The 17,112-nt window shown below is 33.0% G+C and overlaps 1 protein-coding gene across 1 annotated transcript in view; it reads left to right on the top strand.

Annotated features, from left to right (window-relative positions):
* Nucleotides 1-904: 904 nt before the first annotated feature.
* The window catches only part of LOC106468914, a 23,765-nt gene continuing 7,557 nt past the window's right edge, over nt 905-17,112 (top strand). The window contains exons 1-6 of the mRNA XM_013929366.2: nt 905-987; nt 5,660-5,705; nt 9,934-10,023; nt 14,072-14,304; nt 15,706-15,828; nt 16,823-16,966. Of these exons, the coding sequence (XP_013784820.1) occupies nt 5,660-5,705; nt 9,934-10,023; nt 14,072-14,304; nt 15,706-15,828; nt 16,823-16,966 (636 nt within the window). The 5' untranslated portion in view covers nt 905-987. The remainder of the gene's footprint in view (nt 988-5,659; nt 5,706-9,933; nt 10,024-14,071; nt 14,305-15,705; nt 15,829-16,822; nt 16,967-17,112) is intronic.

Genomic DNA, 17,112 nt, shown 5'->3' with positions numbered 1-17,112 from the left:
CTTGGAATGTTTGGAAAAGTACAGAAATTAACTTATATTTTGAATTTTTTTAAAGATTTTTATACATGCTTCTTGAACTCGCTTACAAAAATTCAACGACACTACAACATTAAAATGGAATGTCCAGAAAAAGACCCTGTTTTTCAAAGTGAAAATAGACCGAAAATAAGAACAAAATATCTAATAGTACTTTCCATTTAAACATTAATTGCTGTGTAAATAATCTGTTTAGTTACGTTCTGGTTAGTTTTGGCTAAAGAAATTTGATTTAAGACAGCACTGTCAAATGGGTTTTAATCTTATATCTACTGTAGAAAGTCGACTTAAAATGGTAATTATTTTGCGATTTGTTTTGAATTTCGCGAAAGCTACGCTAGGGCTATCTGAGTTAACCGTCCCTAAGATAGGAGTGATAGAATAGAGAGAAAGCAGCTAGTCAACGACCAGTTGGTTGAGCGCTCGACTCGCAATCTTGGGGTTGCGGGTTCGAATCCCCGTCCCAGCAAACATACTTGTTCTTTCCACCGTGGGGGCGTTATAATGTAACAGTCAATCCTACTATTTGTTGGTGGTGGCTGTTGATGACTAACTGCATTCTCTCTCTCTACTCTTTCACTGCTAAATTATGGACGGCTAGCGCAGATAGCCCTAGTGCAGCTTTGCGCGAAATTCAAACCACCCACCACCAACTCTTTTACCAACGAATAGTGGGATTGGCCGTCACATTATAGTACTCCTACGGCTGAAAAGGCGAGCACGTATGGTGAAGAGGATTCGAACCCGCGACCCACAGATTGTGAGTCGAGCCTAACCGTTAATTAACGAGACAGCATGTTTCGTGGGTATTGATTTCTTCAAGAAGAACATCATACAAAAAAAAAGATATATAGTTACGTTATGTTAGTATTTTATTAAACTTTTGCCGCAGTGTAATGTTACGTTCTGTTTTTACTTTCAGGCTCAAAAGGCAGACAAGAGGAAGAGCGGGTAAGTTATAATTAAGAGCAGTGTACAAACGTCAATAAAAACAACGATTGTACAAAAATAGTGTTAAATGCCTAAAGTGTTAATAATGAGTGATAATGAGTGCTTAACATGTCCAAGGAGGTCCATTCTTTCAAGTTAAGTGACCAATAAACAAGATGTTCACTAAGTTTTCATTATTCTTCATAAAAGTTTAAAAAAGTAATACGTTTATATGTATGAAAAAGAAAGTTAAATCCTCTATTGAATTAACTACAGTCTTGTTTTCGAACTTTTTTATAAAGCTGGAGGGGGTGGAATAGATGAGATATGTTGTTGTTGTTTGCGTAAATATCTAATTTTGTTATAGCTGAACTAATCTCACTAATGTGTGATAACTTCAGTATGTTAGTAAGTTAACTCTAAAATTATGCGATATACTTATGTTAGTTGTCATAGCTAAGGTAATAAACTTATTTGATGTCGACGTTAAACGACTCACTTATCTAAGACGGTCTCCAGAGTAATGCCCTGTAGTTTTATATACGACAACGAATATACCTGATAAACCAAGGAAAGAGTAATTTGAAGCACACTAGAACTGTTGTAAATTATCCTGTAATGTAGTTGTCTACTTAAAGTCCCTAGCTAGGGCCAGTAATGAACAAAACCTCTTGACGATATAGAGAGAGTAAAATGGTAGTTGTTTCAGACAAACTCAACTGTGATTTTATTATTAATTAAACAAAGACATTTTGTTAATTCTAACCTTGAACTAGCTGACAAAAACGCGTTACGATATAAATTTTGTCGAAGTTACTAATTTTTCTCAAATATCTTAGGTAACAAAAAATGTTCCGAACAAACTTCCATATCACAGAGACGTGTAGGAGCGAAAGGAAGATGTAATTAGACAAGCTCTTCAAACCTGTTACAGTACTTGGTCACGTGCTAGTAGCTATCCAATCAGGATCTAATCTTCGTATTTGATTTACTGGTTAAACCTCAGTGCTATGCAAATACTGGGAACGAGGCTAGCTTGATTAAATGAGGATTGTTATTGGAGATTAGTGTTAATGATATCATTAAGACGTACATGGCGCAACTTCCAGAATCTAGCTTCAATTAAGTTTTTTTTTTCTCAAGTATATAGAAACAGGTACACTATTAAACTATCGCTAACCCTAATATAGACAGTTTCGTTATGAACATTTGTAGGGAGAGAAAGGTTCGATACAAACATTTTTCATTATTAAACTTAAAAACCTACATATCCATAATTAAATCTTACACAACAAGCTGTTAGATCATAAAACTTACAAAATTAACGAATTGTGTTGTATCTTAACTGTAGTTTTATATTTCTGTTAAAATTTATCCATTACAAATATAAAAGTTTAGATTTGGTTTGACTTGGATGCCAGACGTTATTACTTTCATGCAGTAATGCTATACAATGTGAAATTTTGCACTTCTGGTCTGTAGTCATAAACGATCATTATAATAAACTTGTATGGTCGCAGTCTCAACTGCCTCGTGTTATGGGACAGAGCTGTCATGATGGGATTTCTTGATCTGATTGGCTCGTTGAAAGTAAAGATACGAGATTTCAGAATTTACTGCATCTTATTGGACTATTTTACAATTAATGTGGAATTACAGTTTATATTAAGGGACCTTCAAATTTTAAGATAGGATTTCCAAAAGCGATGTGATTTGGTGAAATCAATATTTTCACATACAAGTATATTTCAAATTACATTCGAAGTATATTCTGAGAATCTAATAAATCACTGATTTTAACTTTGAGATAAAAACAGTCTCTAATTAACGAGTTCCAAAACTAATTGATACAAACCATACAGGACTTTTAAATGACAACGATGAATCAGTGTTTGCTGAAAATGTTTCATTGCTATGATTAAGGAGAGAACAACAAAGGATGTATATAAATGTTACTGAAACTTGCAACAAATATTCTATATTTGCATTTGATTTTTTTCTAAAGTCAAATACAAAGCTACACAATGAGCTATCTGTGCTCTGCCACCACGGGTATCGAAACCCGGATTCTAGTGTTGTAAGTCCGCAGACATGCCGCTGTGCCACTTGGGGAGGGGGCTGTATGTGCAAACGCTTCTTGAAAGTAGAAATTTCTGAATTTTTTTGTCTGTTTCAATAATGGACAATTTTCTTCTCGAACATTTAAATAACGAAATAACGAGCTGCATAGAATTGCTAAAACACCCACATTACTGAAACATCTTCGTCGTCTACATAGTCTGAAATAAACACATAATTCATTAAATGATTTTCTCTCTTGCGCAGTCATTTTGATTAACATGTTAAAATGAACTAGTAATAACTGACTGACCACTTTACAGCATTCATAATCAATTTTAAAATAATTTTGTAAATGAAAATGAATACTCCCATTAAACACGACACGCGATGGCTCTAAATGATGCTTTAATTTAGTACTTTTATTCAATGATCATTGGCTTATTAGCACAAAAAACGTAATCGCCTTTAACTATAATTGTTGCAGTTCACATTGAGACTTGTTTAAAATTCGATACAAAAATAAAGAAGAAATACATCTAAGTTCATAAAATCAATCGTTCCAGTTGATGTCATTACTATTATCATTCACTTGTGCTGATATTAAAACTTTCTAAAGGGAAAAACATCAGCTTGTTTTGAGTTCTTCATGATGGTACTAAGGACACTTAGCCACCGTTAAATTCTGTTATAAATGGAGTAGCCGGCTTCTTCATGATGGTACTAAGGACACTTAGCCACCGTTAAATTCTGTTATAAATGGAGTAGCCGGCTTCTTCATGATGGTACTAAGGACACTTAGCCACCGTTAAATTCTGTTATAAATGGAGTAACCGGCTTCTTCAAGATGGCGGAATGTTTTTCAAAGAAAATTTTATATTCGCAATTACATTTTTCTTTTACGGCTTGTAGAACAAGAAAGAAAAATATATTCGTCTGTATTTGGTAACATCAGAAACCGATATTTTCTACGATTCAAACGATCAGTCTAAGAATATTTTAATTTCTGTAACACTTAATTTAAAATGTTGATTAGATTAGCATGTCACGTGGCAGTAATTTTGGTGTTCGATTTTTATAAACTTTAAAGTTTATTTCCAAGCAACTTTTGAAAACTAATGAAATGGTCATGACATTATGGAGTTGGAACTGTTCTCAGTGAGTGAAATCAGTCGAAGATAGAAATTTTTTCAAAAATAATTTTACTTAAACTAAATGCTTTACATAGCAATCAATATGTCAACCTAAATTCTCCTTAAATAAATATTACGCTGTGAAGTATTTTATTTTTTTCTTAAAACTTTTTAATTATGAAAATCATACGAATCCGAAGAAGTTTATCTTTGCTTCTTTCAGTGAAATCTTGACTAAACGAATTCTGATAAAAGGAAAGAGTATTTAACTACGTTTTATGCAAGTGCTTTTTACAAGAATATCTTAAAAGAGCACAATTGATTTATGTAATTTGCGAAAAATGAAAACACAGTTAATATGACTTTGAACAATACCTTTAGAAGTGGCACTTCTTTAAGAGTGTAATAAAAAAATATGTCGTTGAATTGGTCATCGAAACAATATAAAATGTGCTCTTAACCATTTCCTTTAAGTCCTAGCTTTAGAAACGATACTTGAGTTATGCTGGGGCCACGTGTTGACTTTCCTCAAGTGTGTGTAAGTGATACTGGATAGAATACAATAACATATGGCCCACACTTTGTGTAATGAAAGTAGAAGATACGTAAACACAGTAAGCATTCTAACACCATTTCGCCCTTTATCGTTCCATTAGTGTTATCTGAAATAATAAGCAAGAGGGGTTCAATTAAATTAGATCCGTTTTGTGTGTAACTTCTGGCTGCAGCTGTTACACGTATATAGAATGATAACGAAGTATAAAACGTATCTTTTTTTTTCCACTCATCAATACAATAAATGTCCATCTGTGGTGAGGCAATCGTTATCAACGCAGCAAAAAAACACGACAATCTAAGAAACCCGATATACAAACGTACCACTGTCGTGAATCGTAAAAAACACTACAACAAAAGAGGTCGACACTAATTAACTATAAAATGGAACATGAATAATTGATAATGACGGAGTAAAATTCATTAAGCTCAACTAGTTAACAATGGAACAAAATCTAATGGCCTTAATTAGTTGATAAGTTAAATCCTCCTCCAAGCACGTGTACTTAATGCTGTGTAACTACAACTTTTAAACATAGACGACCTTATCAGACGACAGCCAAAAATAACAATACGTAATTTTACTGGCCAACTCCATTGGAGCAAATAAAATAAACTGCTGAATTACCTCATATAAAAAGGCATAGACTCTATCAAATAATATGATACAAAACTTAATTGAATTTTTAGTATAATATCCAGTTATTACTCAATCTGCTGTTATTAGTTTGACTTAAAAAACGCTACATTTAAATCGACCTTTCAGTTAATATTTTCTCCATAACGGATTCGGAAGACGTGAAATATTACTCGGATTTTTAAATTCTACAAACTAAACTTTTTCTAAGTTAAATTTACAAAATCTGTGAAATATTTTCAAACCTTTTCAGTAATGTTAAACATGCGGTTATATATAAAGTTTTTGGTTTGTTTTTTTTACATTTCAGATGGGGAATGAAGTGGAGCAGCTTGCTCAGTTACGAAATCCACATGGTAGGTAGACAAAGACCGGAAGTAACTGAATATAAGATACAGGAACAGTTTATAAGGTTAAACGTCTGTTGATGAAGAAGGGGGGGGGCGTCTCATGTAACCCCAAAAAATCGAAATTTTATTTTGCTGCGCCGTTTGCTAATACTTTTACTTTGATTTTATTTATATATGGATGATATATATGTTTTTATATTTAAATATATTTCTTCGGCTGCATCAAAAGAAAACAAATCAACAGAAAATTGTATACGCAGTATTCGAATTGTCTTTGGTTTTGCAAAATGTACGAGAGGTACAGAAGTTAATAATATTAATGCGATGAAAGTGCTCTGTGTATTAAATGACCTTATTATACATGATGGTCAGTGCATTGTGTATTAAAAGACCTTATTATACACGATGGTCAGTACACTGTGTACTAAAGGACCTTATTATGCATGATGGTCAGCGCACTGTGTACTAAAGGACCTTATTATGCATGATGGTCAGCGCACTGTGTACTAAAGGACCTTATTATGCATGATGGTCAATGTTCATGAAACAACTTCAAAACTGAACGTGCTACAGAATCAAATAAAAATGATGAAATAAAATGTAAACGAAACCTGACCAACAAGTGCAAGTAACAGTTTACAGTCGCGAAGTTACTTTCCAAATAATATGTATTGTTGAAGAATCATTATCACAATGTATGTATTGATGAAGAATCATTATCACAATGTATGTATTGTTGAAGAATCATTATCACAATGTTTGTATTGATGAAGAATCATTATCACAATGTATGTATTGTTGAAAAATCATTATCACAATGTATGTATTGTTGAAGAATCATTATCACAATGTATGTATTGTTGAAGAATCATTATCACAATGTATGTATTGTTGAAGAATCATTATCACAATCATCCTGGTATTAATTAACTTTAGAATTCTTGTCTTGTATTTATTTTTCATTTTGCCATTCACTTTTGATTGGGTCCACATACTGCACCATAACTGACCACTTTTATATCATTGTCTGTTAGAACACTCCGTGTGACGAACTGACAAAAACAATTCCGAATACGGGAAATTTTCCCGAGCGGGGTCGCCACATGATAGCATGGTATCAAACTGAAAACGAGGCTTCATTTCAGTTCAAAAAAGGTTGCTGCTAGGATTATTTGCGAAATGTTTATAACATAAAGAGTCGAAAGAAAAGTAAAAAAAAAACACTGGGCAATAATGTCGCACACATGCTGTACATGCCATTCTAGGATAGATGCAACGAAACGGAATTTATATATATATAAATATATTATGTGTGGCCTTAATCATTATATCTAGACTAAACTTTCGTAAAAAGGGCTTAGACCTATAAAATCTATTACAACTCGCACACAATCTTAGGAAATATTAATATTTTGTTCTAGCTTTATAAACAGCAACTTTTATAAACCGTATGTAAAATTATTTTTCTGGCATTTTTTTAACTATTGGGTTACTAGAAGTTTAGCTACTACGTTCATTTCGTCTCTGTTACACAAAATTATCTTTCTGGCATTTTTTAAAGTATTAGGTTAGTAGAAGTTTAGCTACTACGTTAATTTCATCCCTGTAATACAAAATTATCTTTCTGGCATTTTTTTAAATATTAGGTTCTAGAGGTTTAACTACTACGTTCATTTCGCCTCTGTTATATAAAATTATCTTTCTGGCCTTTTTAAACTATTGGGTTACTAGAAGTTTAACTACTACGTTCATTTCGCCTCTGTTATATAAAATTATCTTTCTGGCCTTTTCAAACTATTGGGTTACTAGAAGTTTAACTACTACGTTCATTTCGCCTCTGTTATATAAAATTATCTTTCTGGCCTTTTCAAACTATTGGGTTACTAGAAGTTTAACTACTACGTTCATTTCGCCTCTGTTATATAAAATTATCTTTCTGGCCTTTTTAAACTATTGGGTTACTAGAAGTTTAACTACTACGTTCATTTCGCCTCTGTTATATAAAATTATCTTTCTGGCCTTTTTTAAACAATTGGGTTACTAGAAGTTTAACTACTACGTTCATTTCTTCTCTATAATTCCTTCTGAAGTATCTTCGAACACCAACTAGTGCATTTTTCCATTGTTATTAGTCTTTACTTGCCTGATTGTTTTTTATGATTGATTTTGAATTAATATCTATCTACCAACCATGACTTAAACGTGGTGTAAAACTCTATAGTAAGTTGCAGCCTCAGTTTCGTTCAGGGCACGTGACTCCTCATCTTATGTATACCACTTCAAAGTGCTAGTTTTGTTGTTCTAATTAAGTTGAAATCGCTATTTCTGATGTAAAATACACAAGGAATCCCGGGGTTCTTAATAGGATAATTACAATATTTTGTTTATATTATTTGCATGACTTATGTGTTATTAGAGAATCTGTAACCTTTAAGTTATGAATCGACAAATAATTTGATGCCTCAGTATTATATGTATATAGTAGCTTTGAAAAGCTGATAGAATTCATATCGACCCTAATAGATAATTCTAGGCTTAACCTGCCGTCCTTTCATATCTTTCAATACAAAGCCGTAAATTCTTACGCTTGCGTTCCATTTGTCGGTCACCTTAGAAACGAGTGTTGGCGACTGTAAACTTTATTATATGATATTAGCGTTTAGAACGAAAAAGTGGGCGTTTACCAACGTACTGCATGCCATGTAAAACGTAGAAACACGTTATAATGTTTTTCATTCTATCATGTATTACTTTATGCTCAATAATAATCTCTGTTTATGATGTATAACAGGAGAATTTGAACATAAAAGTTTGAGATTTTTGAAATATTCGATTCAGTTAAATGTGTTTTCCTTAAACTTCGGAATACTTTGCATATAAGATAATATCTTAATTTCCAAGTAAAGGGATGAATATTTTTCCCCAAATGGTTTCATTAAAATAATTTAGTCCTTAGGTAAAAGGTTTTATAGAAATTAAAATTGTGTGACATAATACTATATTGTATATCAGACCCAGAGCTCAAAACTGCAGGGAATACAAAACATGGGTTCTTTGAAATTTTGGCCTGGTATGGCCAGGTGGTTAGGAGCGCTCGACTCGCAATCTGAGGATCGCGGGCTGGAATCCCCGTCCCACCAAACATGCTCGCCCTTTCAGCCGTGGGGGCGTTATAATGTGAAGATCAATCCCACTATTCGTTGGTAAAAGAGTAGCCCGAGAATTGGCGGTGGGTGGTGATGATTAGCTGCCTTCCCTCTAATCATTCACTGCTAAATTAGGGATGGCTAACGCAGATAGCCCCCGTGTTGTAGTTTTGCGCAACATTCAAAACAAACAATCTTTAAAATTTAACAACTCGGGAAAAGTTGATACAAATGAACAAAAGGCTTGATTTTCATAAAAATACTTGGCTCTAGCTTGATTGGTTATATATACTTATAACATAGGTTCAACACTCAATATGTAAATAAAACCCAAGAGAGCTTACAGTTCCTGTTATTACTTTTTCGAATCAATGTGAGCGTTTCGTTGAAAAAAAAAAATAATGCATAACAAAATTTGCGATTATTTGTAAATTGATGTAGATAGATTGCTTGATAGATAAATAAATATACAGATGAAGAGATGTAAATAAATGAGAGCCGCCTCCAATGGTTCCTCTGTTACGATTTATTTTCCACTGTATGTCCAATTGTATGGTTATTTCAACAGTTCGTGGTTTGTTTGTTTAACAGTTTCGTGCAAAATTACACGAGGACTATCCATGCTTGCCTTTCATAATTTAGCAGTGAAAGACTAGTGGGAATGTAGTTAGTCATCAACACCCACCGCCAACTCTTTGGCTACCCTTTAACTAACGAATAGTGGGATTGATCGTCATATTATAACGCCCCCACGGCCGAAAGGGGCAAGCATGTCTGATGGGACGGGGATTCGAACCCACGACCCGCACATTGTGAGTCGAACGCCCTAACCGCCGGGCCCATTTCTTGGTGAAATGGTAATAATAAATAAACTCCATGTGTACGTATATCTTCTGGTTATTATGTATATTTTGCTGAGTGGTGTTAGGTTTGTGTTTCAAACACGACCACAATACTAAATACAGCGCCATCTACAAACATCAGTTGAAACAAACATTACGTCTATAGATGAGTAAAATTTCGCTAATTCATGAAATATGTCTTAAATACAATTTACCAAATGCATTAAAATGTATCCTGTGATTTAGGTAATGAAGTTGCCTTTATGGAGACAGAGCATTCCCATACTAAAGACATTAACGGTCATCAACAGGCTAGTAAGACAAAAGAAAGCGTGGGTGAGTTAAATCCGTAACCTTTTATTTTTGTCTGATTCTGAATACTTTCACAAATGATAGTAGTTTACATACAATAAAAAAACGACATCTTACGTTTTATAACTTTGTCTGTGGCTCTAAGAAACGTTTGAGTGGAGCTGATAAAACATTCCCAAGACATATACTGAACTGACTTATTTTAATTAAATATATCTATATAAGAAGTATACCAATAAGCCAACTTGTAGCTTTAAAACATCTAAAGCACTTGTATGTGAAAGAGTTTGATAAAAAAAAAATGTTTAAAGTAAGTTATCGGATAATTACAAATTACGTGAATGAAAAAAAAAAATTAAGTTCAACAAGATACAATAGAACTATACATGTTCCGGGGAGGAGGGGGTATATTTGTTATGGATATAACACCCTTTTTCTATTTTCAGCTTAACACTAAGATAATACAGATAATTTTTATATTAATTTTTTGTATGTACATAAGTGTTTCTGTAAGTCAAAGTATATATTTAACAAGTGTTCTTGAACGAACATTTCAGTACTTGACAAATTTGAGTTTACAACCACGATAAATGGTGTTGTGGGTTATGACTTGATAAGTAACAAACATATATGTAATCAAGCATACTTATTATAAAACATTGGTATTAGGCCTATTATAATTTTAACATTACATTCTTTATTCAGTCCACTGTCGTTGTAACAAATGACTTATATAAACATCATTCCGAACATTAGTGTATTTGTTTTATCCCAGCCAGCCTGATGAACTCTGTATTAAGCGAAACGTGTCGTCGGCAATGAACATGACAAACATGGCGTTGTTTGAAATATTATTAAACACTCTTCTTCTTTTTGATGGATTGAATAAAAAAAATGTAGTGTTAAAAATATAATAGGACTGATAGTAATGTGACAAGTATGATTGATCATGATCATGCTTCGCCGACTTAGAAAAGGCGTTCAAATTAAAACAAAACATATATGAGCTCTCTCTCTAACATGATACACATTACCACAGACACTGAGACAGTAAACGTCAGTTTGTAATGGGTCAATACCCATTTAATTCGTTCTTCAACAGTTGGTGGTAAGAGGAGAGAGGCGGTTGAATATGAACATTTAAACAAGAATAATTATTATATTCGTTAAAAACAGTATGAACATCTGAGACATTTCTTAAATCTAGCTTGGCTAATGGGCTGTAAAACTGAACAACTAGTGGATGAGTTAATATGAAACGTTAGCTCGGCTGCCTAAAATTAACCACTCCGCGTGGTTTAGAAATTGGAAATATACTCTGAAATGAATAGACATCTGACATAAAGCTCAGTTGAATTTCTTGGACAGACTACAACACATAAGCCACTCATTATAGCCGTGAATGCAAAACTCCGGCTTTCATGGTGCCTTGAGCGCCGCAGTTAGGCTGAAGAAACAGTATGTGAAGCAATGTATTGTTTACTTTGGATGGGCAAGTCTGAGCCTGACAGCAGCCTGGAGAGTGAAGAGTGGTGGTGATATTATTACGATTAGAGCCTGCTTTTCTCGTTTGAAATTAATCCTCTGGTGATAGTTAATGACATCTTGAGTGCTTTTTCTTATTGCGACATTCTGGGGACTCGTGCGCTGCTTGGAATTAATAGAATTCCAGAAGAAAGAAACATTCCTCTTTTAGCATCATGTCATTTCCGCACGTCAAGTCCAACAGCAGTTTAACATCCAGACTTACAATAGACTGCCAGGAACCCCTAACCAGAATTCAAATAAGTCACTGTGGAAAGTTTTAATACTGAAATACTATTAAATTTGGAGATGCTTTGGGGGAGGGGGGCTTGATTATTGTACGTTTGTTTGTTTCTAATTGAGCACAAACTTACACAATGGGCTATCTGTGCTCTGCCCACGGGTATCGAAACTCGGTTTCTAGCGTTGTAAGTTCGAAGACATGCCGCTGTGCCACTGGAGGGCTTTGCTGTTCTGTTCTAAATCAGCCGTCTTTAATCTGAATGACCAAAAAAAACGGTCCGCTTTTACTCTACGGTGAAGCTGAAGTAAAAATGTTAAACCGATAGCTCACGTGACCTTTTGCGTGGGCGTGCGCAAAAATTTTCATTACATTTGAGCGGTTTTTTGTTTAATAACTTTTCACATGTGACTTTTATTTACACCAAATGGAGCTCCTAATTGTAGGGTTAAAGTTAAATATGTTTTTCTGTCAAATAAAATGTCCATACTTTTGGTGCGAAGAAAAAAAAAAGGAAGAAATTCAATCAAAATTGTAGATATTATATCTCAGTTATTTCTTAATGGATTGCCTTGAAATTTTGTATGTGAAGTAACAGTCCAATAGAGCACATCCACTGAAAATATGTGATAGTTTGAATTACCACAGTCTGATCTACAGAAGGAAAATCACTAAACTATCACTCCTGCTTAATAACACACAGTGTGTATTTATCCGCAAGATACACTACTGTGTGTAATGGTACTTATAATACTTGTAATACATGCACTTATAATACTCTGTAATACATACACTTATAATACTCTGTAATACATACACTTATAATACTCTGTAATACATACACTTATAATACTCTGTAATACATGTACTTATAATACTCTGTAATACATACACTTATAATACTCTGTAATACATGTACTTATAATACTCTGTAATACATGTACTTATAATACTCTGTAATACATACACTTATAATACTCTATAATACATGTACTTATAATACTCTGTAATACATACACTTATAATACTCTGTAATACATGCACTTATAATACTCTGTAATACATACACTTATAATACTCTGTAATACATACACTTATAATACTCTGTAATACAAACACTGATAATACACTGTAATACATGCACTTATAATACTCTGTAATACATGTACTTATAATACTCTGTAATACATACACTGATAATACTCTGTAATACATACACTGATAATACTCTGTAATACATACACTTATAATACTCTGTAATACATGTACTTATAATACTCTGTAATACATGTACTTATAATACTCTGTAATACATACACTTATAATACTGTGTAATACATGCACTTATAATACTCTGTAATACATACACTGATAATACACTGTAATACATGCACTTATAATACTCTGTAATACATGCACTTATAATACTCTGTAATACATGTACTGATAATACACTGTAATACATGCACTTATAATACTCTGTAATACATACACTGATAATACTCTGTAATACATACACTTATAATACTCTGTAATACATGCACTTATAATACTCTGTAATACATGTATTCATAATACTCTGTAATACATGCACTGATAATACACTGTTTTACATGTATTCATAATACTCTGTAATACATACACTTATAATACTCTGTAATACATGCACTGATAATATACTGTAATACATGCACTTATAATACTCTGTAATACATGCACTGATAATACACTGTAATACATGCACTTATAATACTCTGTAATACATGCACTGATAATACACTAATACATGTATTCATAATACTTTGTAATACATACACTTATAATACTCTGTAATACATGCACTTATAATACTCTGTAATACATGTACTGATAATACACTGTAATACATGTACTGATAATACACTGTAATACATGTATTATAATACTCTGTAATACATGCACTTATAATACTCTGTAATACATGTACTAATAATACACTGTAATACATGTATTCATAATACTCTGTAATACGTATACTTATAATACTCTGTAATACATACACTTATAATTCTCTGTAATACAGATACTTATAACACTGTAATACATGTATTTATAATTCTCTGCAATACGTATACTTATAATACACTGTAATACATGTGCTTACGATTGAAAAAATATTCACAGTTCAATATGTAAATAACATATTCTGAAATCCTTATTGGTTGAACATTTCAGCCATACGTTTTTTTACTATTTCTTATGTTTATTTAACAACACATAATATCAGTGCTCAGGAAAAAAATTATATTTTTCCCATCCCGATAAAAGCTCTCGAGAATAACCGACTCTTGACCCATTGGAAACAAACCGAGGAGATGAATAAGGAACCCAGTGAAAGAAAACCTCACATTTCGACTAAAACTGAAGTGGACATTCCCTCATTAGCGATCCACAGAACAAACGTGCAGAGTAATGACGATTCTGACATGGACAGAGTAAATAGTGAACAGAAGAAGGACACTTTGGGATGGAAAGAACCTGAAACTAGAGAGAAAACAGAGGTAAGTTGCAATGATATGGTACAATACTTTATGCTATTTGTGTCTTTTAACCGTTTTCAAGCTTCTCTAAGGTCGTCATTTCGAAACGAAATTCAACGTGGTCATTCTGGGTGAAATAATAGTTCAATTCTTTGCTTATAAAGCTCTTGCATATTTCTTGGGCCGGCATGGCCAGGTGGTTAGGGCGCTCGACTCGCAATCTGAGAATCGCGGGTTCGAATCCCCGTCACACCAAACGTGCTCGCACTTTCAGCCGTGGGGGCGTTATAAGTGACGGTCAATCCCACTATTCGTTGGTAAAAAAGTAGCCCAAAAGTTGGCGGTGGGCGGTGATGACTAGCTGCCTTCCCTCTAGTCTTACATTGCTTTGCGCGAAATTCGAAAACAAACAAGCATATTTCTGCGTTTGTGTTCGAACATATATATATACATAAATAAATAGATGGTCCCATTCAAAGTCATACCATTATTAATTTTCAATCGTCATTCTCACAAATTATTAATATTTGTTTGGGGATATCTAAAAAAGGTGTTTTTAGTTGGTATTTGATTAAAAGTAGAGACCTGTTCATTGTATTGCTTTCACTGATTTAAATCTTTCTATTTTCACAGAGCTATATAAAACATAACATTGTTATTACTGTAACAAAGTCATATATAGTTTTAGTTATTCATTTTCTATAGACTACGTTACTGACAATCTAAGTAAAGAGGGGCTATTTTGTGTTACTAAATAAGCGTTTGTTATCATAAAATATTGTCAGAATAAAGTGCAACGAACAATGAAACAAGACTTTTTGATGCAAAAAAAAATAACCACAATACAGAGGATTAATCACACTTTATAAGAATGATTTGCATATAAATATTGCTTTAAGAAAACAACGGGCTCTTTAACCACGCCCCACACTAATCCGGAGAAACGCACCTGTCCGTAATGCGAAGGCTATAGTTACGAAAGAGAACCTTTTGATCCAAAAACAATTGTAATGAAGCTGGGCATATCTCAAAATATCATTAATAAGACAACACTCAAAATAAAGCAAACGTCCACAAATATCCATACACACTTCTAAATCAACGACAGTTTTCTTGAAAAAAGGATGGCCGAAGAAACCGGAATCACAGCAATCCCATTAGACCACGTACTTGTCAAGTCTCCCGATGAGGTGTCAGAAGAGAATGTATAATATAAAGGCAACACCGGACCTAGAACGTCACTCTTATAAAACACAACTAACCCTCAATAATGTAGAGTTAGCACGCTTTAGTTCATGTTAAGTGCAGAAAGCATAATAGAATTGTACGACAGTGACTGCTCGGTAGGACCCAGAAAATTAGGAATACAAAGACTCATATAACTGGCTTAATATGTAATATTTCTCTTTGTAATTTTTCTAGGACTTTGACACCAAGTATTCTGGTCTTCAATATTCTCCTGCAGATTTAGCCGACTATATTATGAGAACTGACGATGAGAAAGGAGTAGCCATGGCAATTGATGAATTACTAACAGAAGGATTGGTGGGTATTGTGCAATTGATAGATGCTTGCTTATCTTCAGAAAAAATCATCAAAGAACAAGGTTTTTATGACCAAATTTCTTATATGGGAATGTTTCGTAAAGCGTACAACATGTGGAATGATATTCACTGTTTCCTAGCGCTATCTAGAAATATATTTCTGAACTATTCAGATTTTGAACGCGATATGTTTTTTAAAGTCAAAAGATGAATATAACAGACACATAAATTTCAAAAACAAAACAACCAAATTCAAAGTTGCTGTTGATCTTGTATCCTGAAGGTGTAAACTCTCAGATACAATCTGGTAAACAGCATAAGTCATAAGACACCTCTAATTATGTTTTTGTTGTTGTTTAAATAATCTTTTAGAGTATACCATTTTAATAGAAATGCTGTTTCGTTTATTTTTCAGATTTTAGTTTACTTTGTAAATGATAATTATCTATCTAATTAAAAACATTATTTATTTTGTTATTTGAACAATTGTTTTCTCAACAATTAATGTTAACTTCCGATCAGAACAAGCTACTTACTTAGAACGAGAGTAAAAATTCAACTTGGTAATGAATCTAGCTAATTCAATATATTTTTCTTACAATTTTACTTATAAGAATTATAATGCAGATGGCCACCCTCGTTGTTAACAATATTTTTGGCCGTAAACCCAATAATATTTCACGAGGTTCGGCCAGCTTAGGAGATTTAGGTTAATCCCAAATACTTGTAAGTTCACAATGTAAAACAATCTCTGTAATAAAAATATAATAATAAACATTAGAAATAACACAATTAGATATATTAAACATTCTAACCAATAATGACTTTATTTAATATAGCACACGTATCAAGCTATTTCATTAAAAGCATGATTTATTTTATTATTAGTTGAAATGTTACGATTTATTAGGGAATTTAAATTGAAAGCCTACACTCGTAGATCAGTTGTTAATATGCAATGAGACCATAAATAAATACGTTGCTGTAATTTGTAGATGACGAGAGAGCAAGCAATTTCATACCTTCAAGACGTGAAGACAGAATTAACTTATATGAGAAAACAGTACGAACAAGCACGCCACCTGGAAGAGATATCTGAAGAAGTTAAAACGAAAAAAGGACAAGAAGAAACTGTTCAAGCAAGTACTCGCTATGAATTCAAACACAATAAAATGTTCATGTAATTTACTAATACATAAATATACTGCAATGTTTTATACAAATGAACAGAATCTGACAAATAGCTGTGACGAATAATAAAACAAACCGACGATTATTAAATTAT

Source organism: Limulus polyphemus, unplaced genomic scaffold, assembly GCF_000517525.1.
Source record: "Limulus polyphemus unplaced genomic scaffold, Limulus_polyphemus-2.1.2 Scaffold3218, whole genome shotgun sequence".
Taxonomy (NCBI): Eukaryota; Metazoa; Arthropoda; class Merostomata; order Xiphosura; family Limulidae; genus Limulus; species Limulus polyphemus.
The sequence above is the reverse complement of the archived record's forward strand: the minus strand, read 5'-3'. Positions and strand labels throughout refer to the sequence as shown.